The sequence below is a fragment of the Sebastes umbrosus genome, chromosome 19 (assembly GCF_015220745.1).
Source record: "Sebastes umbrosus isolate fSebUmb1 chromosome 19, fSebUmb1.pri, whole genome shotgun sequence".
NCBI classification, from domain to species: domain Eukaryota; kingdom Metazoa; phylum Chordata; class Actinopteri; order Perciformes; family Sebastidae; genus Sebastes; species Sebastes umbrosus.
In genome coordinates, this window is record NC_051287.1 from 25732229 (window position 1) to 25758365 (window position 26137).

At 38.0% G+C, this 26137-nt stretch overlaps 1 protein-coding gene across 9 annotated transcripts in view; it reads left to right on the forward strand.

Annotated features, from left to right (window-relative positions):
- The first annotated feature begins 4727 nt into the window (after positions 1-4727).
- mast4 (microtubule associated serine/threonine kinase family member 4) overlaps positions 4728-26137 on the forward strand; it is a 116121-nt gene continuing 94711 nt past the window's right edge. For 8 of the 9 annotated variants that reach the window (XM_037753773.1, XM_037753780.1, XM_037753774.1 and 5 more), the window contains exon 1: positions 4728-5246. In XM_037753773.1, coding sequence (XP_037609701.1) covers positions 5037-5246 — 210 coding nt within the window. In that variant the 5' untranslated portion in view covers positions 4728-5036. The remainder of the gene's footprint in view (positions 5247-26137) is intronic. The other variant, XM_037753787.1, reaches the window with a different exon arrangement.

A 26137-nucleotide genomic window follows, 5' to 3' on the forward strand; every position in this document is an offset into this window, starting at 1 on the left:
CTGTGTGGTAAAGTGCATTTATGTGTGTTGTCAGTGCACATGTACTTTTAGCTGCATGTTCCTCCTTCAGTCTGAGCTGTAAACGCACAGGAAGTTCAGTTCTCACCTCACTGCCTTCAGTCAGTATAGTCAGCCTAAAGAACGTCATTAATGCTGTTTGTCATGATGCTGATCTAAACACTTCAACACTGTATCGGCAGAGTCTGAAGCTCGGTTCTTGTTCTTCTTCTTGTGTATGATCTCCATGTTTTTAACTGAAGTTTGAAAGGTCAACTGAATAGATGTGAAGGAGACATTTATTGCTGGAGATGTTCACAGTATTTAAATTAGGGGAACTGAAATTGCAAAAGGATAATTTTTTAGATAAAAATCAGTGGTTAAAATAAGAAAAGAACATTTGATCCTCGCCACAGAAAACGAATTTCCGCTAAACAAGTGGTGCCTACTCATGCCTTTCGTATACGTCAGTTTCCCGACCTTTACTCTTATCATCCCTGAGATCAGCAATGTGCTGTAACTCACGTGTGGGCTACGAGAGTTGAAAAGATTGTGTGGGTTCCTCTCGAGGTGTTTAGCTTTGATCACAATCCTTTAGCCTTACTTTAACATTGAGAGAACAGGACGTAGTAATCAGGTGTTCATCATCTCTTCACTGTAACATGCAGTACGTGATTAATGAAATGGTCTCATCTGCACGATAACACAATTCTAAATGTGTTAACCTGAAAAAAGTTGTTCAAAGCAAGCTATTTAGACGAGGTGATTATGTAAGAAATGAAGTTCATTTTTCAAGTTTTCATAAACTATATAATTGAAATGACCCGACTAATGCTGATTTTCTGATAGTAAACTGCCAATATATATCCATACATTCTGCTATAAATAAAATGGGCTGCTTGTTAAAGTGTTAAAAACTATAACATTGACAGCCGAGGCCCAGCATCCAGAGCACATTATGAGTAGAACTGTAACATCAGCAAACAGTACCCTCCTGTGGAGAATCTGTGTATTCCATTTCTGCCAATAGATTCCCCTAAAAGCTACACACTGGTCCTTTCAATAATCTCAACACATGAAGGAGCACTTCATCCTTCACTTTATCACAAACATTCAAAATCAACACATCTGGAGATAACCTGTTTTTCACTGGACAGGAAGTGGATGAAAAACTGTCATCTGAAAAGAAATTAAAGCTGTCAGATAAATGTAGTGGAGTAAAAAGTACTTTGTTTTGTGTCATTTTGGATGTGAATAAAACATGTTTTGATTTGCCATTTTAAAACAGGATGTTTGTGGGTGAGAGGAGAGGTGACCCGCAGGCATCCAGCTGGACATATGACATTTTCAGCCTTTCAAAATCAGCCTAAAGCTTGAAAGCAGTTTCCACCTCAAGAGAAGTCTGTAAAACATCCAGTGAGAGTGAAGTGATTCAGGCAGCTTGGACCCATCGCTGGACTATGGGGAATGGTTTAGACCAGGGGTCAGCAACCTTTACTATCAAAAGAGCCGTTTTAGGCAAAAAAAAAAAAAGAATCTGTCTGGAGCCGCAAAACATTTGATCATTGTGATGAAGGTAACACAGTTTATAGTCTAAGTATATAGTATATAAGTCTAATGCAGTGAGGGCCAAAGAGCAAATGTACTACGGAGTATTAGGGCCACATTGAGGGAAAAAACATGAGATTTCAAGAATAAAGTCATAATATTACAAGAAAAAAGTCATAACATTACGAGAATAAAGACATAACTTAACGAGAAAAAAAGTAGTAATATTACGAGAATAAAGTCATAACTTTATTAGAAAAAAAGTTTTAATATTACGAGAATAAAGTCATAACTTAATGAGAAAAAAAGCCGTAATATTACGAGAATAAAGTCATAACTTTATTAGAAAAAAAGTTTTAATATTACGAGAATAAAGTCATAACTTAATGAGAAAAAAAGCCGTAATATTACGAGAATAAAGTCATAACTTTATTAGAAAAAAAGTTGTAATATTACGAGAATAAAGTCATAACTTTATGAGAAAAACTGAAAATAACACGTAAAATTACTACTTTATAATATTATGTCTTTATTCTCGTAATATTATGACTTTTTTCTCGAAATCTCAGATTTATTTTTTTTCTTCAATGTGGCCCTAATGCTCCATCGTACCGTCGTACCATAGACCTATAACAATGATAAATAAAAAATGAAAATGTAAACAAAGAACAGTTATTCATTTCAATTTTTAAAAATCCACAGGGAGCCGAGGGGCTAAAGAGCCACATGTGGCTCTGGAGCTGCAGGTTGCTGACCCCTGATTTTAGACAATAACGAGTCTCTGACTTAAAACAGGTGTTATAGGGTCTAAAATAAAGTGAATCAGCAACAGGGTGGCCTTTTCAGGGTATGGATGAGATAAAAATGAACTTCAAGCCTAAATCAAGAACCAAGTACAGCTCATTGAGTCATGTGGTTCATGCAGGTGCAGCGGGGGTTTGTGTTGATGTTTCAGTGACAAAACACATGTCAGTCATTCAGTTGATAAAGTAATTATGTCCATAGACAACGCCTCTAACGCAAGCAAATGCCTACTGAGCCTCGCCAGACCACAAGTGACATTGCTAATATGCTGCTGTTTAATGATGATGACCATGTAGACCAACCGGCTCAACCAACACCTCTGTGGTGTGTTTACTCTGTGGAGCTCAGTGTAGCATGATGACATAATGTGGTAGATAAGGATGAGGAACGGTGAGACTAGAGGACAGTAAGTGCTGTTGACTGTAAACATTTTATGGATAAATACGAAAATAACAAGGCGTTTGTGCCTCTGTAAATTTGTTTAAATATCACTTAGACTTTGACTTTGACTTTTTGCTAGAAAACTGCAAGAGTCCCCTTTCAAAAGAGACCAGGACCAGGACTGTGATGAAAAGGGTTCAAGGATAGCACTATAGCAAAACTACCACTTTATTTTGGGTACGTCATTATCTGGCTTCCTAAAAGACACTACCATAATTACAACGTCTTTTAGAGAGACCGTCTTCCCCTGCAGACAGCACCAACAAACTGGAAATGATGCTTATGAACACTGATTATTATTTATAATATATTATTGTTATTTATTATTTATTATTATGAACAGTGATCCATCAACTGTGGTGGGAAATCTGGTGCAAACGTTGGCAACCAGAAAGATGTTCTCTGGGTGTAGAAACTGACATCATATATGTGGGTGTAGTACTGCACCCAAGAGTCAGTAATGAGACATCTACTGGTGGCCTGAGAGCCTCCGTCACTAAACTCACAGTTAAAGTTAAATGAAGATGGTTGAAGGGATGAAAGCTACAATATTATTTTTCCTTAAGACCTGTTTATGAGCTCAGAGAAGAAAATCTACCTGAATAATAATCTATGCAGTAAAGCATTCCCTCTTGTGTTGTGGTGCCTTTTCCCCTCAGCTATGTTTATTATTCATTATTTATTTATGATTTATTACTATTATTATTATTATTATTAAAGGGACATATCATGCTCATAAAAGCTGTGATCTGAAAAGTAACTAAAGCTGTCAGACAAATGTAGTGGTGTAAAAAGTACAATATTTGCCGCTGAGACATAGTGGAGTAGAAGTATAAAGTTCAATAAAATGGAAATACTCAAGTTAAGTACAAGTATTATGAATTAGTATTTAAGTACAGTAGCCTAGAGTAAATGTACTTAGTTTGATTCCACCATGGTTTCTTGGCTATGCTCAGGTATTTGGAGTATCCTGGTTATGACTTATGCATGTAAACATCATGTGCTATGTATTTATCTTTATATTTACACATTTATTTCCTTACTTATTTATTCTTTTATTTCATTCTTTTTATATTTCCACCCTTATTTATTGTTTTATTTCTATTTCTATTTCCACCTTTATTTATTCTCTTATTTATTTCTCTTTATATTTACACATTTATTTTCTTATTGTTTTACAGATTTATTCTTTTTTTTTATGTCACTCCTATGACTCCATACTTTGTTGACCAGTAAAGAACAATGCTGATAAAGGTGGGTTAGGAAAGTGGGTTTAAAAGTGACCCCTGGCTTATAGACTGAACACATATACATATATACTGTATATGTATATATGTATATAGACTGAACAAATAGACATATATACTGTATATGTATATATGTATATAGACTGAACACATAGACATATATACTGTATATGTATATATGTATATAGACTGAACAAATAGACATATATACTGTATATATGTATATAGACTGAACAAATAGACATATATACTGTATATGTATATATGTATATAGACTGAACAAATAGACATATATACTGTATATGTATATATGTATATAGACTGAACACATAGACATATATACTGTATATGTATATATGTATATAGACTGAACAAATAGACATATATACTGTATATATGTATATAGACTGAACAAATAGACATATATACTGTATATGTATATATGTATATAGACTGAACAAATAGACATATATACTGTATATGTATATATGTATATAGACTGAACACATAGACATATATACTGTATATGTATTTTATGTATATAGACTGAACATCTACAGGTGATTCAAACAAAACTGCTCCTGTGTGGTTTTGAGGCTGTAGTGATCTGATTGGTCCGCCCCCGCACGTGGTGGGCGGGGTTTATTTTGGTTCTGCAGGCACTACTCGTCCACTGTGAAGACAGAGACAGAGACAGACAGACAGCATGGACTCAAGGACTCAGGCTGCTGCTGGGTACGCACACAGAGAGGCAACTTGTAACTGAGGTGGAGAGAGAGCAGCTCTGACAGCAGCAGAACGCTCTCAGTGATACTAAACAGGGTCCAGACTTATTTTAATATCCATATTACAGACTTCCCGCCACGTCGTGACTCTGTTTTGACTCGGTCGGTCTCCTTTAATGACGTCAGTGGACAGGTGTGCGCTGACAGGTTAATTAATAGCTCTGTTTAAATGAGCTCACTTTGAAAGTTGGTGATATTAGTTGATGTAAAAAAAATGGAGCAGGAACATAGTTTGACGTCGTCGTCGTCCGGGTCCAGCACCTTGTCCTTGGGAGAAGACATGACGTCTTCTGTTCTGGACACCAGAGTCTCTGAGGATGGACATGATGGACACAACTCTGACTGTGGAAGTGTCAACGAAGAAGAAGTAGAGGAGGACAAGGAGACACCGACGGATGAAGACAGTGAAGACGAAGACGAAAAGGTAAACACACAGACTATAGCCTCAGATGTAGTGTGTTAATGTTAAATACAACACACACACACACACACACACACACACACACACTGTGGTGGTTAAAGAGAGTGCCAGTAATCCCTTTTTAATGCCATTAATACTTTAAGACAGTAATAAAGTTCATTAATTGAACTCCTACTGTCAACAAGCATCAACTCAGTGTTTGGTTGCAGCTCACTGTCTAATAGTAGAATTCATGCTACTCTAGATGCTTCTTTAGACTTCATGCTCTCCATTTACAGTTCACAGGTCCTATTCATCATGTAGTCCTTCAGGACAGGATGTCAACCTGTCAGTCCTGAGGTCATTCAGGCAACTCTAGTGGATGTTTGTCCATATGGATACCGCTTATACGTGTTTTGAGCCCCAATTTGTGCCTCATGTTTTACAATTACTGAATGTATTTCATTAGACTTCTAACCATCTGCATGAAAAAAAAGTTTTTTTTAACCTGTTTCCAAAGTTGCACCTCTTTTATGTGTGTATGTTGATGCTCGATTTGTACATGAACAAAGATCATTTAATCACGATTAATCGTAAATTAATCGCCCATTTTTTATCTTTTCGAAATGTACCTTAAAGGGAGATTTGTCAAGTATTTAATACTCTTATCAACATGGGAGTGGACAAATATGCTGCTTTATGCAAATGTATGTATATATTTATTATCGGAAATCAATTAACAACACAAAACAATGACAAATATTGTCCAGAAACCCTCACAGGTACTGCATTTAGTATAAAAAATATGCTCCAATCATAACATGGCAAACTGCAGCCCAACAGTCAACAACAGCTGTCAGTGTGTCAGTGTTCTGACTTGACTATGACTTGCCCCGAACTGCAAGTGATTGTGTAATATATATTTAAGTGGGCATGTCTCTAAAGGGGAGACTCGTGGGTACTCATAGAACCCACTCACACCATTCCACCACCATTCACATATCTGGAGGTCAGAGGTCAAGGGACCCCTTTGAAAATGGCCATGCCAGGTTTTCCCCACCAAAATTTAGCGTAAGTTTGCAGCGTTATTTATATATATAATATAATATTTTTTCCACCCCATTTATATCAACTCAGTAAAACCCAACAGAATTCAACAGCACCACAAACCGCAGCCTTTCTAAAAAATAAAACATAAAGAAATAAAAGCGGTAAGTGTTATTAAACGACCTTCTATGTTTTTCAATGATGGACAGGTTATTTATTCTTCCTAAACTCGGATGTTTAGCCTTTTGACTGGAATGTAATGGTAATGGCACAAACTGGGGGCGCTCTTATCTTCTCGAGGAGCATGCAGTTATTGTGGTGTTTTCTCAGGAAACAGATGGGGAAAATGAGGAAGACAAAATTGTGTCTCTCAGCCTTTTTAATTTAGGCAACACTTTACTTGGATGCTGCTGCAGACTGGTTGGACTGGCTCAGATGAGCACAATGTAGCCTGATGTGGGTTAAGGTGTGCTGAGAGTTACCTGACCTATAAACCTATTTCCAAATCATAATATCATGCAACATGGCTTCAGGCTGTAGTTGTGTAGGTGTGGCTGTCTTGTCATTCATTATAAAAGCCAATATAAGCAATGGGGGGGGGGAATCCAGATGATTGTGCAACATCATCCGTGTATTATTCCACACTTTTTCCCTCATATGTTTTTGGATTCAATGTCCCAAAGCATTACAGCGATAGGTTGCTAATCTGTACTTTTTGGCATGACACATGCCCTCGTCATCAAAGTCATCAAAGTAATTAAAAGTCAATCAAAATAATTGCTTTGTTATGTAAGATAAAATTGCACCGACCTGCATACATGACCCACATTGCATTTCCTGTTAGGATACTACACGTAAACACCAACCATTCCATAGTTTCTTCACACTACGAGTGTTAAATCAGTACCTGTAAGCGTATCAGACTCTCCAGCATGCACCCACATCCCCTGGAACATACCCCCCCGGGTGGTGTCATGTTTGCTAACACTGGTGCTTCACTGATTTGGTTTGGCTGAATAACAGTTTAGTCCATTAGCTTAATAGAGCTGAGATATCACAGACCGAGGGCAAGGACTAATACTGGTCTCTTATTTCATTCTCTCTCTAAATATACTGTATGTTTGACTGAAATACAAGGTGTATTCTTCTTTTTGGACAGCAAATGCTATACGATTTCCCAAAAATAGTTTTACTAAAATGAAACCAAATTTAAAGGTAGTGTATTCTAGGAGAACTACGGTGGCCAACGTGAAAGCGTGAATGACCCTATCTAGAGTTGTTGTAGAGTAGCGTAGCGTAGGTCATTTGGAGCAGAGCCAGTGCATAGAGTGTGTGTGTGTACGTACGTGGGAAGTGAGTGGTGAAGAGAGAGAGAGCGGTGGCGAATGTTTGTGATGGTGTGAGCAAACCAGTGAGCTAGTGGAGCAGAAGACAGAGTTAGTTTAGCTTTGAGAATATCTAGTGAATTGTCCGTGGAAGTTTCAGTTTGTGCAGAAATAAATGCTGCAGCTCCTCAAGACCAACAGAGGTTTCCTGCGTCTTGTTTCCCGGCGGCTGAGTGGAGTGTCGGGGGTTAACTCTGGAGAGAGTAACGTTATGGACTCCTACTGAGTGGAGTGTCGGGGGTTAACTCTGGAGAGAGTAACGTTATGGACTCCTACTGAGTGGAGTGTCGGGGGTTAACTCCTGGAGAGAGTAACGTTATCGGCTCCGGCCCAAGCAGAAAAAGTCAACACAGTGTTTGGTTTGTCCATTCTGGGCTACTGTAGAAATATGGCGGACTCAGTGAAGAGGACCCGCTCCCTCTGTAGATATAAACTGCTCATTCTAAGCTAACGAAAACACAACCATTCTTATTTTCAGGTGATTATACACTAACATTATTAATTATTAATATTATATTCAATTTCTGCCAATAGATCCCCCTAACTGTTACACATTGGTCCTTTAAACCGACTTCAAAAGAGCCAGAGCAGCATGTATTGGATGAACCTCATGCTCTTTTCTCCTAATCCCTTTTGAAATGTCAGTTTGGAGTTCATTTAAAACCAGTGACCTCCCTGATGCTGGCCACAGAAGAGAAAACGTAACTTGACCTGTTATACTGCACTAAATACTGGCGTCACGTCACTGGCACAAACACCACAAAGTAGGTAAGCTGAGCTGCCAGTGAAGAGCAGCCTTCCAGTGGTATTACTACAGGGATAATCAGGGAACCCCGACCTTTGACCTATGTCTTGCTGCCGTGGAGTTAAAGAAAGAAAGTCTTCTGAGAACTTGCATGACGTCTCCTTTCCAGACTTAGCCTCATGGAGTGAGATACTACAGTGGTGCTTCATGGAGTTTTCCATCATGTTTATTCAACCTGCTCTCCTACAGAATGACGTTCCCATACAACTAAACTGCATTCTCAGTTACGTCTTCCGGATTACAGTCGCGGTTTTAAACTGTTTTAAACACGTGGTTAACGTTTTAAAATGAAACAAAACAAAACAAAAATGAATTAAAACTACTTGTTTACATTTAGGCAACACAACTACTCGGTTAGGTTTAGTAAAAAACATCATGGTTTGGATTAAAATTACTATGTTTATTACATTGTTAAACTATAGATGTAAATTAAAACAAGTGAATTTTGACACGAACAGCGGACTCCTGAGTGAAAGTCCTGTGTTTGTTTGACCCATCCACCACCGACCTCTATGTGGACTTCCACGGACTGTCATTAGAAATGTATTTGTGATATGTCAGAAACAAGCGTAATCTGCGTCAAAATACGATTCCTTCTAAAAGTAATTCACAATGCAGTTCCATTGTATGATAAGGTCATTTTTTGGAGACATGCCTTGTTTATTTGGTCCCTATCTTTACAAAATCTCAAGTGTGGTTGCATCTTTTGTCCATCTCAGACATCTAAATCAGTCCAGCGTCGTGGGCAGTGACAGAGAACATTACAGTATCTACTGTCAAAATGAGATTATCCCACGCATAATCCTTTCATACATGCACAAGATAAAATAACAGCAATAGATTAAAATAGGAAGCATACAGTGCAGATTTATAAACAGATTTTAGCCAAAAGACACCGGATGTGAACTGCTACTGTTGATTATGGAGCATTGCAAGTTTGAGATTAGTGTCCGTAGTAGTTCAATGTCTTTTTTCTCGTTTATATCCTTGCAAATTAAATATATTTGAACTGTTGGTTGGACAAAACAAGCAATTAGAAGACGTCCGCTTGGGCCTAAAGTGGCAACAGTCAGTATATTTTTGGCATCATTGGGCAAAAATCCCATGATAACCTTTCAGCATATTGTAATTCAAGTGTTCTGAGAGAAAACTAGACTTCTGCTCCTCCTCATGGCTCAGTTTTCTGGCTTTAAACAATCTAGCCAGTGACGGGAGACTTTAGCCAATCACAGGTCATTTCAGAGAGAGAGAGTGTTCCTATTGGCTGTGCTACGGCTGGTGGGCATGCTGTAGGTTTTTTGTTCACATACTATATGCTACATTTTGGCCAAATCGGTACGTACTACTAGTATAGTATGAGGTTGTTCTACTAGTATAGTATGAAGTTGTTCTACTAGTATAGTATGATGTTGTTCTACTAGTATAGTATGAGGTTGTTCTACTAGTATAGTATGAGGTTGTTCTACTAGTATAGTATGATGTTGTTCTACTAGTATAGTATGACGTTGTTCTACTAGTATAGTATGAAGTTTCAGATACAGCCTGTGTCTGCTGTGGATGCACCATCTCCCGGAAGTGTAGTTCCAACATAGACACACCATCAGAAAAACAAAAAAGGCCAAGCAGAGGATGGTCCTCCTGCACCAGCTCAGGCAGTGAAACCTGCCTCAGGCGAAGCTGCTGATCCAGTTCTACACTGTAATTATCCAGTGTGTTATCTGCACATGAATTAGTGCGTGGTTTGGCTTAGCCACCATAAAGGACAGGAACAGACTACATCAGACAGTTAGGACTGAAGAGAAAAACATTGGTGCCAGCCTGCTCTCAATCCAGGACTTCTACACCTCGAGAGTCAAGAAAACAGACTGGTAACATCACTGCAGACCCTTCACACAACCTTCTACACCTCCGGAGTCAAGAAAACAGACCGGTAACAGCACTGCAGACCCTTCACACAACCTTCTACACCTCCGGAGTCAAGAAAACAGACTGGTAACATCACTGCAGACTGTTTACAATACCTTCTACACCTCCGGAGTGAGGAAACAGACTGGTAACATCACAGCAGGCTCTTCACACAACCTTCTACACCTCCAGAGTCAGGAAACAGACTGGTAACATCGCTGCAGACCCTTCACACAACCTGTCCCAGCTTCTCCCCTCTGTAAGACCCTACAGAGCTCTGTAAGCCGAAATAACCAGATAGGCCGTCAAACTGATGAACAGTTAAAGGGATAGTTTGGGTGTTTTGAAGTGGGGTTGTATGAGGTTCTGATCCATAGTCAGTGTATTACTACAGTAGATGGAGGTTAAAGAGATAGTTTGGGTGTTTTGAAGTGGGGTTCCTTGAGGTTCTGATCCATAGTCAGTGTATTACTACAGTAGATGGAGGTTAAAGGGATAGTTATGGTGTTTTTGTATTACCAGATGGCAGTTGGCATGCCCCCAGTTTGGAGAAGTAGGCAGGAGTTACAGGAGGTGACATCTTGTTTTGTCTGACCAACTGTCCAAAACCCAAACATGGGAAACTACAGCAAGAAGACCAGCAAATATTCACATTGGAGTAGCTGAAAGCAACCGAATTGACAATTTTGCTTAAAAAATGGCTGAAAACAATGAATTATCAATCGACTAATCGATATATCAATGCTGCTTTATTTTATAGACTAAACAATGAATTGATTAATTAAGAAAATAATCAGCAGATTTATCAAAAAATGTAGTGAAAAGTCTGATAGCAACTTCCCAGAGCCCAAAGTGATGTCCTTATATCGATTGTTTTGTCGGACCAACACTCCAAAACCGAATGATATTTAATATTTAATATTCTATAACATTTGACAAAACAAGTAGGAAATCCTCATGTGTTGAGAAGCTGGAACCAGAGAATATTTGGCATTTTTGACTGAAACAATTAATCGATTATCAAAATAGTTTCAGATTAATTTTCTTTCAATTGGTTTTTAATCAACTATTTCTAGTCTGTTTATTTAAAGCTGAGTTTACCATAGAGGGATTTCATCTAAGTACTTTAATAGGAATTTTGGTATAAAAGCCACATAAGCTTCACAAAAGAAATCCTGTTTTGGTCCTCCCTTCATACACATGTTTGAACATGACTCAAGGCTTTATTCTGTGCTTTAGCTGCATGTACAGTAGGACTATTACATAGTTGTAGATTTCAAATAACACTTGTGTTTAACACACAGTGAGTCTGTCACACTGCTTGCCAAGCTACACAATGCTTCCTTGTATTACTTGTCTATAAATGTCCGGCTGTTTTTATACCCCCCCCCATAATCATAAATCCTCTGTTCCCATACTTTCTCATCTCTACCTCTCTTGCTGTAATAGCAGAGTATGGTGTTGTGTTTAATCCCATATTTCCTCTTTGGTTTTCTTGCATTTATATTTGCTGCTGCAACAACAGAGGATCAGGAGCATGTTTTGTTCAGCCTTAAATGTTATTACCTTCAGCAGTGTGTGATATCTCCAACCAGTATTCCCACCACGGTATGAGAAGTCATAACAACATGATGTGGGCAGCAGGAGATCGGAGAACATCTTGCAACAACAGTGATTATTCCTTTTCTTCCCACATGTCAGGTTTACTCTCTCAGCCTTGCAGATGTTTGTGTAGTACAGTAGTTACTGGATTATCTTCAGTACACAGAGTGAGCACCAACATAAACTGAATGGCTTCCTGTGGTGGGGGTGAGATGGAAAATGCATTGTGTCTTGCACAGCCATGCCACCCAAGAACACAGTTATACTGCCACATATTTAGGTGCATACACAGTATATATACATCCTTATGGTCAGTGTTTTTACATACAGTAACTTAGATGGTGGTTCAGAACGCTCCCAGTGGAGAAGCAGTCAGGATTACCGGCACAGAAGCTAAGCATATTGGTGTTGGTTTGGATCCGAAAGTCACACAACAACAAAAACAAACTAACCGAATGATGCAGCGGTAGACCAGCAAACCCTTTGTTCTGCAGGGTCAAATTACTGTTTTTGTGAATGTAGTCTGGTGGCTTTGAAGAGAGCCGTCAGACAGCCACTTTACCTCGCAAGACAGAAAAGAACTCAGATGGACCCGCTCTTGAAGCGGCTATACTCGATATTTTTACAAGAACGATGTATCCAACGTGAAAATGTTGTGAAAGGCGTTGCTCGTAGCGACGAACCTACAGAGAATTATCACCTGAATCTGCCGCTCCCCTCGGCTTTACGGAGCCTTATAGTGATAATTTGTTGTCCAGCCCGCAACTTTCCTGTTTGGTTCAGTCTCACCTCTCTCATAGAATCATTTTCAGCAGGCAGCTGTTTTCAGTGAAACAGCTCATTCAGATATATTGTACCATTTAAAGAGGTTTATTTGCTTCTAACCCTCTTTTCTTATCCTTTACTTCCTTGACAATGAATTTATTACACTGACTTTACATCCATTCATCTTGATATCCGTCACCCAACAGGCAGCTCTTAACAACTGATAGATCCAACCCCATGTTTACCCATCTGTGTGTATCACACTGGATGATGAGCTGTATGGAGCTGTTAAATCATTTACAGCACCGGCCAAATAACGGATGACTTCCCTAAAAGCAGGATCAACAACATTAGAGGCTGTAAAAAATACATCCAGAGATAAAAGAGAAACAGAAAATGTATTTACTAAAATAAAATATCTTTCTCCGCACTTCCTTGTGGACCAGTTTAGGTTGAACAGACAGACACACCTCTGCACTGAGAGGTGAGGTTTGTTAAAACCATGTGTGACTATTGGCACCAATGGGAGGATTAAAAGAACTAGAAGGCTTTAGATGCTCTGTTTAATTTAGCAGGACACTCATTTATTTCATGAAAGACATGTTTATTTGGTTATCATCTGGCTATGTTTAGTCTATGATGATGAGGAAGATTTGTTTGTTTAAAAATGTCTTTATGATAGATAAAGATAAATAGTTTTCCTGACAGAAATGGAGGCGAACAGAAGTCGTTTTAGATTCATACACTTTACAATACCACCATAACCTGTTTTTAACTGTGATAAACACATGTGGTGCTCATTCTTTCTGTGTACAGTGAAGCTGTTGATCAACAGAAAGTTAATCACCGTACACTCTCTGCTTTTAGCTCAAGAAATGTGATAATTTGCTGCTTTTCAGCCTTTTATATCATTGTAAAGTAAGTATTTGGTACTGTTGAACAAGCAATTTGAAGATGTCACCTTGCATTCTGGCAATTTGTTATGGTCATTTTAGACATATTAGAGACCAAACAATTGATTGATGGATTTAAAAAAAATAAATAAAAGGATTATTATGAATTGATAATGAAATCTTAGTTGCAGCCCTAATGCCTCAGTCTACAGATTTAACTCCCACCACCTGTCCACCTACAAAGGCTGCGTAGAGAAAGCAGCACATAGAAGAGAAGCAGCTTCAATCACTGTAGATACGTGAGCAAAACAGAAGAAAATAGACTTGATGCGTCCAAATGAAAATACACTTACACTAGTGAAAGGCCAGCTGTTATGAGGCCTGTGTAGACATCTGGATTTATTAGTCAACAATGGCACCTCCTCATTATAGACTGATGTGAGATCACCACAGATAACTGGAAAGAGTCACACCACCAAACTTCAGAATATGTTTTTGTTTGAATGAATCTGGCAGCTATAAAGGAAGGGATGCATAAGTTGCATTGTGGGAAGTGTAGGATCCAGAGTATTTAGGGCATGACTCATACTAGGGGCTAAAATTCAGGATATATCTGCCTCTGCTTCTTTAATTTTGACCATTTCCTTTTTTACATCTGGTTCTTACAAGTCCCCCAACTACTGTATATGGAAGTGCAATACTAAATCACTTGAGGATCAGCTTTAGGGTCAGATGTGACCACTGATCTTGTGTTTGTTCATCTTATGTAATGGATTGACCAGTAACACTTTACACACATACTATTTTGGGCTATGCCAGACTCATTTTATTGATATATTGATCAAGTCAGTCCCCGTTCTAGACTATAATATAAGGGCTGGTTATGGTTTAGAAATGATGATACCAATACCCTTAAAGGGATACAGATACCAACAGAGTTCTCAACACTGACGTTAGCTGCCAGCCGCAGGCTAAGGCATCGCTGTGTTGAGAGCCGTGTGCAGGAAGTCCCTGCTGTATGGGTTGTAGCTGCTCTTGTACAGGATCAATCACGCGTTGCATTGAACTGAAGAATGCTTGCGGTGACTGACTGCGAGCAAAACCCGACGCACGGGGAGGTGCGAGGGCCCGTTCATCGCTGCTTGCAGCTTTAATTGTATTTATTATTTCTATTTCCTTTCTACCATCTGTCTCAATCTGACATAACCCTTTGGTTTATTCTATGAGGCCATGTTCCCTAAAATTGGAAAGACAACTGTGCATTGCATCGCACCAGTGCTCTTTGTGTATCAATATTTGCTTCTGTTTGACAATGTTTAACTTTCTCTCTATGCAGTGGTCCTGTTGTGTTGTGCCCCTAAATAAGCCCATTTCTTTAAGCAGGCTGCAAGTCAGGGTTATTAGAGGGACGTCCAGTGTCAGTGCGTGCTTTGTGGCTAAGAGGATTAACACAATCTGGTTAAGACTCTTTTCACTCCTCCTGTGGACTCAGTCGTTCCAGGATCCATCTCTGATTTTTGACTCTTATTTGCTTTCCTATGTATGTGTGCACGTCTGGGTTTAATCAGTAGTTTGTGATGCCTGAGCATTCAAAGTAATACCGGAGCTTAAGTTTGTAGGTTTCTAAACAAAATGTCTCTGGGTCGGAATTTACCTTTAGGTCAGCGTCCATCGTCGGAGGGAAGCAAGGTAAGAGACTCCAGCAGTGGACACTGCTGATTGGATTATAGGGTGAATCTAATGTTCCTGTAATGTATTTTTTCTTATCTTAGTGTGTATGTAAAGTGATTTTAGTGTTTAATTGCTTGTGAATGAACACACTTACATACATTGTAGGTTATTTTATCTTTTTAAAATGTGGCTTTGCTGTGAGAAGAGAGTTGGAGTTTTTAAAGGATAGAATATAGAAAATATTTTATATTTAACCCTCGAAATTGAAATGTCCCTTTTTCCTAAGAAACAAATCAACAAGACTGTGGCTACACTGACCCAACCTAATCGATATCTTATATAATAATTTCATAAATGGATCATAATAGGGCTGGGCAATATGATGATATATTTCGTCAAAATGATACATCTACATCATTTCTATCACAATAAAGGCTAGGCTTATATTTATTTTATTTTTTTTCATTTTGCACTTAAGTTTGTGAAATGAGAAAAATACTCTGTACTTTTTATTTGTTAAGTATTTAATTCACACAGGATTATACGTATATGGCTTTACCGTGTGGTTATTTCATATAGACTATTTGTTGATTGAATTACCAGAAAACATGTCATATTATGATATATATCATCATCAAGATATGAAAAGACCAATATTGTGATATAAGATTTTGGCCATATCGCCCAGCCCTAGTTCATAACACATTATAATGTAGTTTATTAATGTGTTTGTCAACAACTAACGCCTCCTGTGGGCACCCATACTGTATGTGAAGGCTGGTGTATAAACAAGTAATGCATGACAATATAGTAGAGTTGGATTAATATTAAAAATTTCTTCATAGGAGAAGTTATAATTGTTGTCCGTTAGCGCTTTGGAGGACCGTCAGCGCTGTAGATGTCCGTTAGCACTGTGGAGGACCGCTAGCACCGTAGAGCACCGTTAGCACTGTAGGCTGTAATGGAAATACAAATCAAACTTCCGTCTTATACTGACCTCCAGTCACACACTGTGACCACAACTGTGGAGGCATTTCATATCAGTAACCTGATTATAAAGGCAAACAAACAGCCACATCATTCACTCTTTCCTGGCAAGATTCCTGTTTTTCATGCTGCAGAATTAGAACGGATTTGTGACTGAATCTGGAGAAGTTTGTCTCAGAATTAAGCTGCTGTTTGCACCAGTTGGGCTCAAATCAGCTGTGTGTCTGGTGTATGTATCATGGTTGAATCAGAGACACAGACACACCTCTGGCTGTTCCCAGATGCACATCATGATCAAACTGTAATCAGTTGCTCCCTGGTCCAAGGACTGTCGGTTCACCAGAGTTTATGGAATGCATATAATAAGCCTCTAGGGCACTCAAAAAAACATGACTTCCTTGGTGGTTAACATGATGTATGGTTGAATTCTCTACATGCTGAGAAATCTTAACATGGTCAATCATATGCAATTGGAGAATGAAAGCACCGCTGTGTCTTTCCAACTTTAGATCATGTAAACACAGGAAACTGAATTCCCCTGTGAGAGCTCACACATTTCAAACACTGAAATCCAAAGGTTTTCTTTAGCTAATGAAGGAACGGTGTCCGTGTAAGGAGAGACATAAAAGTGTCCATCGGGTGACAGAAATGTGGAGGACCCCGTGGAGAGTTTTGATCATACAGTTATTTGGATTTGAGCCGTGAGACTTTTCTGTTTTCCTCATGAGTAAACACTCAGTATAGAAAGCGAGGGAAGAGAGATTCAGGCCAGAGTGGAACTCGGGGAGAGTTGAAGTAGACAGATGTTGGGTGACGAGGTCGGCCAGAACATAGTTTGTTCTACTGCAGTTGACCCTGAGAAAAAGAAGGATGAAGATGTTCCCCATCTCAAGAGTTCATTGAGTACAGTTCACAAAGATGGAAGCGTTGCATGAAATGACCACGGCATTATATAAGTACACCATGTGTTTGTTTTGTAGGCTACTAAAAAGGGAATGTGAAAAAATGTCTCAACTTACAGAAATGGCAGCAACAATCCTCCTCTGATGCATTTTAAACCTCACCCCCACTCCGAACAGTGATTGTCTTGTCGCACCGTGAAGCATCAGAAAAATAAGGCTCTTTAATCAGTGGGCAACTCCAGGTCTGAGAAGTGAAGCCAATGCTGAAGTACCTTAAAGGTCCCATATTGTAAAAAGTGAGATTTTCATGTCTTTTATATTATAAAGCAGGTTTAAGCTCTATATAAATACTGTTAAACTATCAAAACATTCAATCCACAGATAAATACGCACAGCCTGTATTCAGAAACTGAGCTTTTGAAACAAGCCGTTAGGATTTCTGTCCATTTGTGATGTCACAAATCTACAATATTTAGACAATTTCACAGTTTTAAACGTAAACATTCTAGATGTGTCCCAGTTTATTTCTTGTTGCAGTGTATGTGAATGACATCAGCTGACAGGATGTAAACATGGACCCAAGCTGTTGCCTAGCAACGCAATTCCGTTGCCATTATGTTAAAATGCGCTAAAACGGAGTGTTTCATACAGAGGGTAAATACAGGTATATTTAGACAGACAGTATGAGAAAAAATAATATGTTTTTTGAATATTAAAGCATGTAAACATATTCTAGTAGAAACCCAAAATACAAGCATGAACCTGAAAATGAGCATAATATGTCCCCTTTAAACCTGCATTCTCTCTACCAGCCAACAGGGGGCGACTCCTCTGGTTGTATAGAAGTCTATGAGAAAATGAGCATACTTCTCTTTTGATTTATTACCTCAGTAAACATTGTACACATGAGTTTATGGTCTCAATCAATAGTTTCAAGTATTCTTCAATACAGCATGATGTTCATTTAGTAAATTATGTTCCCATTTAGAGTCAAATAGACCATAAAGCAGGGGCTACCTTGTGCTTGACAGGTCGCTACCACGGCGCCGTGTTTTCTTCTTACAACTTTAACCCTTTCACAGTGTGTTTTCAGTTCATGAAAGTTAATTATAACCTGTTCCGTCGCCTAAAAATGTCTTAATCAGCGTTCGGTTGTACTGAGCTCCACCCTCTTGTGTCACTTCTGGTTACAAAATACCAAGATGGCGACGGCCAAAATGCAGAACTCGAGGCTTCAAAACAGCAATGAGTGATGTCATGGTGACTACGTCCACTTCTGATATACAGTCTATGCTTTAATCTTGTTCAAACTTGTTATAGTTTACATATACAGTTTTTTATACTCATAGTCAGTATGGAAAATAGAATGGGGGGTTGTTGTTCTGTGGTTGTTTTTTGTCTACAACAGATGTAACTCTAGTATACAATTACTTTTAATTTCGTGTTGTCCCTGCAAAAATAGCCAATGAAATGTCCAGTTGGTTGATGACATTTCACTTTCTTAGATTGCAAAATACCAACCATGATGAAGAGCAATTATGTAACAAGCACTACTCAGCTGTCTGTGGTGTACTTGTGAAGGCAACAACATGGAAATCTACAAATTCTGGCTTTAAAAACTGCATTTTTGTAGGTCTTCGTTGTTCAGTGTAGAGTGTCTATAGACTGTATCTTGGAAACTTTCTCGATGGAAACCAAACCTTATAGTTTAATAGCTTATAGTCATACGAGTGACATAGAAAGATTAGATCTGTAAAACAATTACAAAATAAATGTGAAAATATAAAGAGAAATAATAAAAGGATAAATAAGTAAGGAAAAAACTGGGGAAATATAAACAGAAATAAATAAAAGAATAAATACATGTGGAAATATAAAGAAAATATAAAAGAATAAATATAAACATTTTCATTTGTTTTCACATTTATTTGTTCATTTATTTCTGTATTTCTTTTTGCATATAAATTACTCTATTTTTCCGCATATTGTTTAAATTTTTTATGTGCTTATTTATACTTTAATTTTTCTTTTTATATTCCCAAATGTTTTTGATTAACTTATTTATTATTTCATTTATTCCACTTTTATATTTCCACATTTCTTTTTTTTTTTATTCTTTTACAGATTTATTCTTTTTTACGGCAGTCCCATGACTTCATAGGGGGGAATGCTTGATGGTCTTCTTAAAGCTATTTGCCTGTACCAATCCTCAGTTGAGTTTATGATTTTAGATGCATGTTATATGTGTGAAAAGTGTGATATTACCAATTGATGTTATCCTCAGTTGTTGGCTAGAAAAGGATGTGCTAGAGAAACAATGGCAGGGAGAGCGATGAGTGTAAAGGGTCTGTCTTCCTGTTTTAGTGTAAATGTGGACTCATTGTGTCTTAGCAACCAATGAAAGACACCAATAACAGTTTGTTCCTTTCATCCATCTCAGTGAAATGATAAACACTTCCCTGAAATCCTTCAAAGGGAATTCATATCCTGGGGTGTGAATACATTTACTAATTCTCCCTCTGTACAACCGCTTTAGATTAATTTTTTTAATGAGGAAATCAGGACTCAACTCTCTTCACCTTTGTAATGCAGAACCATGTTAGTTGGTGCAGTATACCATAATATGCTACATTTCCTGAAGTAGCAGGAACAATATTGAAATTGGTGTATATGTGTTTTCACTTGAGTTATTTTCATAGCCAAGCCTAGTGGTCTAGTAACGTAGACCACATACAAGCATGTGAATTCCACAGTCTTCCTTGGCTTGGACTATTGGAGTATTTATTACTGGACCTTGGGGACAATGTCCCTGTCCACAGAGTCTTCCTTGGCTTGGACTGTTGAAGTATTTATTACTGGACCTTGGGGACAATGTCCCTGTGCACTTTTTCAGCCTTGTTTTTTCTGCTCTTTCATCTTTCTATTTGCCTTTGTGGGATATACAACTCTTCCTGCTGCTCTGTCCTTTTGCTTGTCAGTTTGTTTAGGTAGCTGTGTATGCTTGTATGTGTTTGTGTGTATATATGTATCTATATATCTATATATCTATATAGATATATAGATATATAGATATATATATATATATACCGGTATAAAAAAAGTGTCTGTCCCCGCCTCCAATAGTCTTTGTAGTCTTGGCTGGTAAAGGTCAACAGCTGGAGTAAAACTTTGAGTGTTTACTCTCGGCCTTATCCACTGTGTGCTGGAACTGTTCCCTACATGCATTACATTTTATTTATTTATTTTCTCATTTCTCTCGCACATTGTCTGACTTGATTCCCTTTTTTTCTGGGCCTGGCTCTCTCCTTTTCTTTATTTCCACTGATTCTTTAATAACAGTCTTTTATTGCATCTTGCAGCTAAAGAGACAGATATTTCCATCAGGAGTTAGTGGAATCCAGAAAACAGAACCTAAAGCTAAGGTCGGTAATGTTGAGAAACGGTACACTAGATTTAAGAAATTATACAACTGAAAAAACTCAGCCCAGTGTTGCCAACTCGTTTCCAATTAAAAGGTCCAAAAAGTCCCTAAATCTAGTGAGAAAGTCACCAAGTCGGCAAAACTAACAGTCCGTCCTTTCAAGCCTCCCTCCAAAAGCACTCCCCCAACATTATCATAATGAACAACCAACATGGCTACTGTTAGTACTCACAGCTAGCAGCTTGTGGAAGATTCCGGTGACGCGCAATGAGTGTACGGGCAGAGTGCACGTAGGCAGGGAGGAAGGTAGAGACAGGTAGCCCGTCCACTCATTTCATTCGGGCTGAATGAAATGATTGACAGATTGATATCCCTGAAGTTTAACTGACTTGGTGTTATACTGTGATGGTTAAGTGTTCCCTCCACTTTTTTTGAGCAGTGTATATACACATACATGCAGCACATATACATCTAAACAGTACATACACACCCAAATGCACATTATATACAAATGCAAACACCTCAGGCCATCCTTGATAAATAAGACAGAAAAGGTTGCAGAACTGAGAGAAACATTTTCGTTTCTGAGTGTTTTGCTTCAAGCTAAACGGATGTTGTGGTTAACATGGTAACGTGAACCACAGGGGCATCATGCCACACTGCACAATCTTATATACCATCATAGTGTAAACATTAGACTCAGTATTCTCAATAGAAAGCATGATGGTGTAACAGCAAATAAACCAAAACATATCAATATAGATATAAAGTCTGTGGTTGTCACACATTCTATACAGGTTAAGGTTCCCTCATCTTTCAGGTGGTAAACACAACCGACTCTGTGTGTTGTGCAGCCCGTCTTCTTTGTTTCTCTTGTTTGATGTCTGTTCTTTGCTTTGACAACAGAGGCTTGTTGGTACTGTCCACTGCATGTGAAGCTGAGGATGAGGAAGGAGGTGAAGGTCAGGTTTGATCTTGCTCTCAGCAGCTCTGCGTGGCTCTGTGCTGCAGGGAGGGAGGAGGAATGGTAGGTGAAAGGGTACCGGCTGCTGCCAACACTGCTGCCGTGTGTGCTACCCGCCGTGCACACAGAGAGAACTGTTATTGGCTTACCGCAGTGCTTTCCATGTAATCAAGTTGGCATTTGAAGGACTGAAACCCACTTTTAAAATCAATGCAGATGTTTTGGACCAGCAGAAATTTGACTAATATGTCTTATAAGTTGCTTAAGGAAATATGGCTTTACTGATTACCCAGATGATCGTTCATAATTGGCTGATAATCATGACCAAGCTCAGCCGACCAAAGAAACCAAATGTAACTCTGGCCAGCTTTGGCAGCCCTCCACAGTTTTCTGTTTGTGTGCACCAACCGAGTCAGGAAGATGAAGGCAAAAGGTTGCAAGGATTTCAAGGCTCATACAGTTTGTTTGTTCTGTATTGGGTTTAAACTTTTCAGCATGCAATTGTCAGTATTGTCAGTTTACAGCAAGAATATACCTAATGCTCCCGTGAATAGTAAAAGCATTTTCTGCATCACATACTGCTCCTCAAGTAGCTGTATTTCTTTTCTTTTTAAAATATTGATTCATTTATATTCCATGTTTGCATAGTCAAGTGACAAGCAGACCAAAATCTAAACTGAAGACTTTGACCTAGTGCACAGACACAGATGCAGTTGCTGATAACCTTACGTCCTTTTATGTGTTGGAGGTCGACCGCTAATATAATGAGTGATCTGCCTGTAAAACAACCAAACAGAACAGAAACATCACATTTCTTCTCTTGTCTGATGTATTTGTCACAGATATACAATAATCCAAACACAAAAGACCTTAATGTCCTCAAACAGCCTTGAAGGAAAAGAGGATGATGAAAGAAGCTGGAATATATTGAGCAATACAGACACTACTATAAAGTGTGTCTAACTTCCTTCACACATGGGGACTCTGCAGAGACTTAGCAGAGCTGCCGTCCTGCAGCAGGTCATAGTATGTACTGTATATCACTGTGGTCAGTGGTGATCAGGCCTGAAGGTTGTGATGACCTCTCCTGAGAAAAGATGCTCCTGGGTGATGCAGGAGTTTACCTCTGATTGGTTCGCAGCGTAACTCTAAGCTGCTTATAGAGGCGTCGCTTGGTTATCATCTGTTTGCTTTAAAATTATGTAACAGTCTGTCCTTTCCTTATTTCATTGTGATTAATCTGAATGTATTTACCTTTAAACACCTGGAGGCAGATACACCAGCTGTTTGTAAATTCAAACTTTGTTTAATTACCACGTGAATGTTTATTAAATGTAAAAGTACACGTCACCAAATTAATATGAGTTGCACCACATAAACTACTGTAGTTCCTAGGCAGATATTGTTCCTAAATATTTACACATATTTAACAGCCAGGTGTTACTGCTGCACAGCTAACTGAACCAACGTTAGCTTGCTAATATATGACCAGTTTAGACTGAGATACAGGCGATATGTCGGGCCATTTGATCAAAATTATGTAAATTGGGAAGTCTTTAAAAATATATTTCACACTAGTAATAACACAATATACCTCCAACTAAAACATGTTCTATTAATAGCTTTATCATTATTAGCTAGAGCTGAAACGAAATTAGTTGATCAACAGAAAATTAATCTGCAACTATATTGATAATTGATTAATTATTTAAGTATTTTTTTAAGCCTAAATTCACAGGTTCCAGCTTCTTAAATGGGAAAATTTGCTGTTTTTCTGCATCTTCTATGACATTAAACCACATTTCTTTCTGTTGTGGACTTGGGAGTCAGACAAAACAAGACATTTATACATCTATTAAATAATCGTTAGTTGCAGCCCGATTATTAGCATAATAATGCAAATTGTTCCCCTTTCAGCTGTAATCAGATTTTCCCCACTAATTCTAAAGTGCATGCACACTACTGACTCATTTATGCATATATAAAATAGATAGTGGGGGGGGGGTGACTGCTTTTATTGAGCCCGAACTTTACAAGCTACAGTGTTCAAGAATTTGATTTTGAGTTTATTAAGGATCCCTATTAGTTGGTGCCATAGCAACCAGCTAATCTTCCTGGGGTCACACACATTAAAATACCATATAAAATACAAATATAAGAATAAAAACCTTAGAAATAACTAGTTACAGATAAAACACCTGAGATAGCATACCAAGCAAAAAAAACATACAAATTACAGTCAAAGAACGGCTCAATTGGGGTTAGATAATTAATTCATTGTAATGAAAATACATTTTTAACAAACTACGTTGCATAAATTCCTCTATTCAAAATAGCTACTACTGAGAAAATGACTCGTTTGAAAAGTTGACTTCCTTCTCACTTTTTTACAAGTCATATATATATATATATATAATATATATACATATATATTATATATATAATATACTGTATATATATATGATATATTATATATATAATATATCATATATATATAATATATCATATATATATATATATATATATATATATATTAATTATACTGTTCCACACAGATGGAAAGTTTTCATTCAGTCTTCTTTCTTATTGCCACAGCATGAGGTTATATAATGTGACTACATAGAGTACATCTAAACTATCCCTTCTATGAAATGTGACCATGTACTTTATGTGCCATGTCAATATAAATAGAGTGGATGTCTGTGTTTAGACACAGCTGAGAGGTAACGCGTGTTCCACCATCCTGTCTCAGTATCACAGCTAACCGCTCAGACAGAGGATTGTAGATATATGTACAGTTATAGAACATATAGTTTGTTTCAGACAAACAATGAACAACACTGTTACAGAGCTCTGGCATATCGGGGTCATGAGATCCTGATGTTACAGTGTCTATTTGTGACTAAGGCAGAGCGGCAAACTTAGCTTGAGTAATTGTTTTTAGAAGCGATGACTGAAGATCAACTATGTTGCATAACATTATGTGTTTCTATAGTTAAGACGATGATAATGATTTCATCAAAAGCATTTAGAAAAACATTACCTTCATGTTTTTGTTCTGAGTCTGTACCGTGTCACTTTTGCTCTACATTACTGCCGTCATCGAGAGGTCAAGCCACCCCACAAGGACCTTTCAAGGACTCGGTTGTCCTTAATTGTACTGAGATCATGAATCATCCCACAGAGGAGCAGAGAGTGTTTCCTGAGCCATGTATGTCTTTGTATTCTCAGGGAGGGCCTCTTCCTCACCACCGGGTATTGTTATGTGGTCTGAGCTTCTTGCAAGGTCATTATCTTCTGAGGATTCAATAGGCTGGTCCAACCTCTGTGATGTATTTCCATCTGTCCATATTCCTTGATGTCTAGTTACTTTTCTCACTAGCATTGTTTGTATCTATCTATCTATCTATCTATCTATCTATCTATCTATCTATCTATCTATCTATCTATCTATCTATCAATCTATCAATCTATCAATCAATCAATCAATCAATCAATCAATCAATCAATCAATCGCTTTATTCGTCCCCAGTGTGGCTTATATTGGTTATGCAGCAGTGGGATGCACACATAAAATTCAGGGCACATAAATACAACACTAAGACCAAAAAACAATAAACACTAGGGCTGTCGAAGTTAACGTGATAATAACTAGTTTCAACGGCACTAATTTCTTTACCAGATTAACGCAACTTGTGCGCCTTAGGTTGTAGCGGGCTCAGTTTTAAAGCTAGAGTAAAGATACTGGTATCATGAAGCTAGAAAACCTAAGGAATCCGTTGGTACCAAGATTCTGTTGGCTTTTGTTGTGCACCACGTCAGTATTACACTTAAATGTCAGTTTATTGTCTAGTTAGGTTCTCAAACACTTGTAGGACTCCACTATATCTATATTCTGGTCATCAATCACTGTACTGTCTGTATGGAAATATGTCTTTCTGTTATAATAGTCTGTCATTTGGGATACTGGCCTATTGCTTAGACTGTCCTGTTACTCAGTAAAAAGCCACAACAACCATGGGTGTGGTGACCTTACAAGTCCTGGACTGAGAAAGTGATTCATAAACTACATTTTGTTCTAAACTAACTGAACATTATCTGGAGAACACCCTGGGAATTCCCCCTCCTAGAGATGATTTGAGTAGTTGAGTCCTCCCCTCAGGGTAGCCTGCAGCTTTATTTATCATAGTTCTGTACATCCTGTCTCCTTCACAAAAAGCTCTTGTGAATTCTGGTTGTTTTTTTATGTGCGTGGTTAAGTTGTGGCTCGTTTCGAGGTTAAGTAACCACTGTTCCTATGGTGGTAAGTTTACATACATACAAAGACTATATTTAGCATGAGAAGGAAAAATGCCACAACATTTGTTCCGATTGGTCAAAAGTCTTGAAATTTGGTCCGGACATACTGTACTTGGGCAAATATCTAACAATACAACTTTGACATTTTTTAGATCACATTAAAAAATCTGACTTTCAAAGTCAGGATTTTTGAAAACTGCTAAAATTGTGTTTATTACTGTAAATGTTTTCCATCTGAAATATTTGTTTTGCACTGTAAAATGTGTATA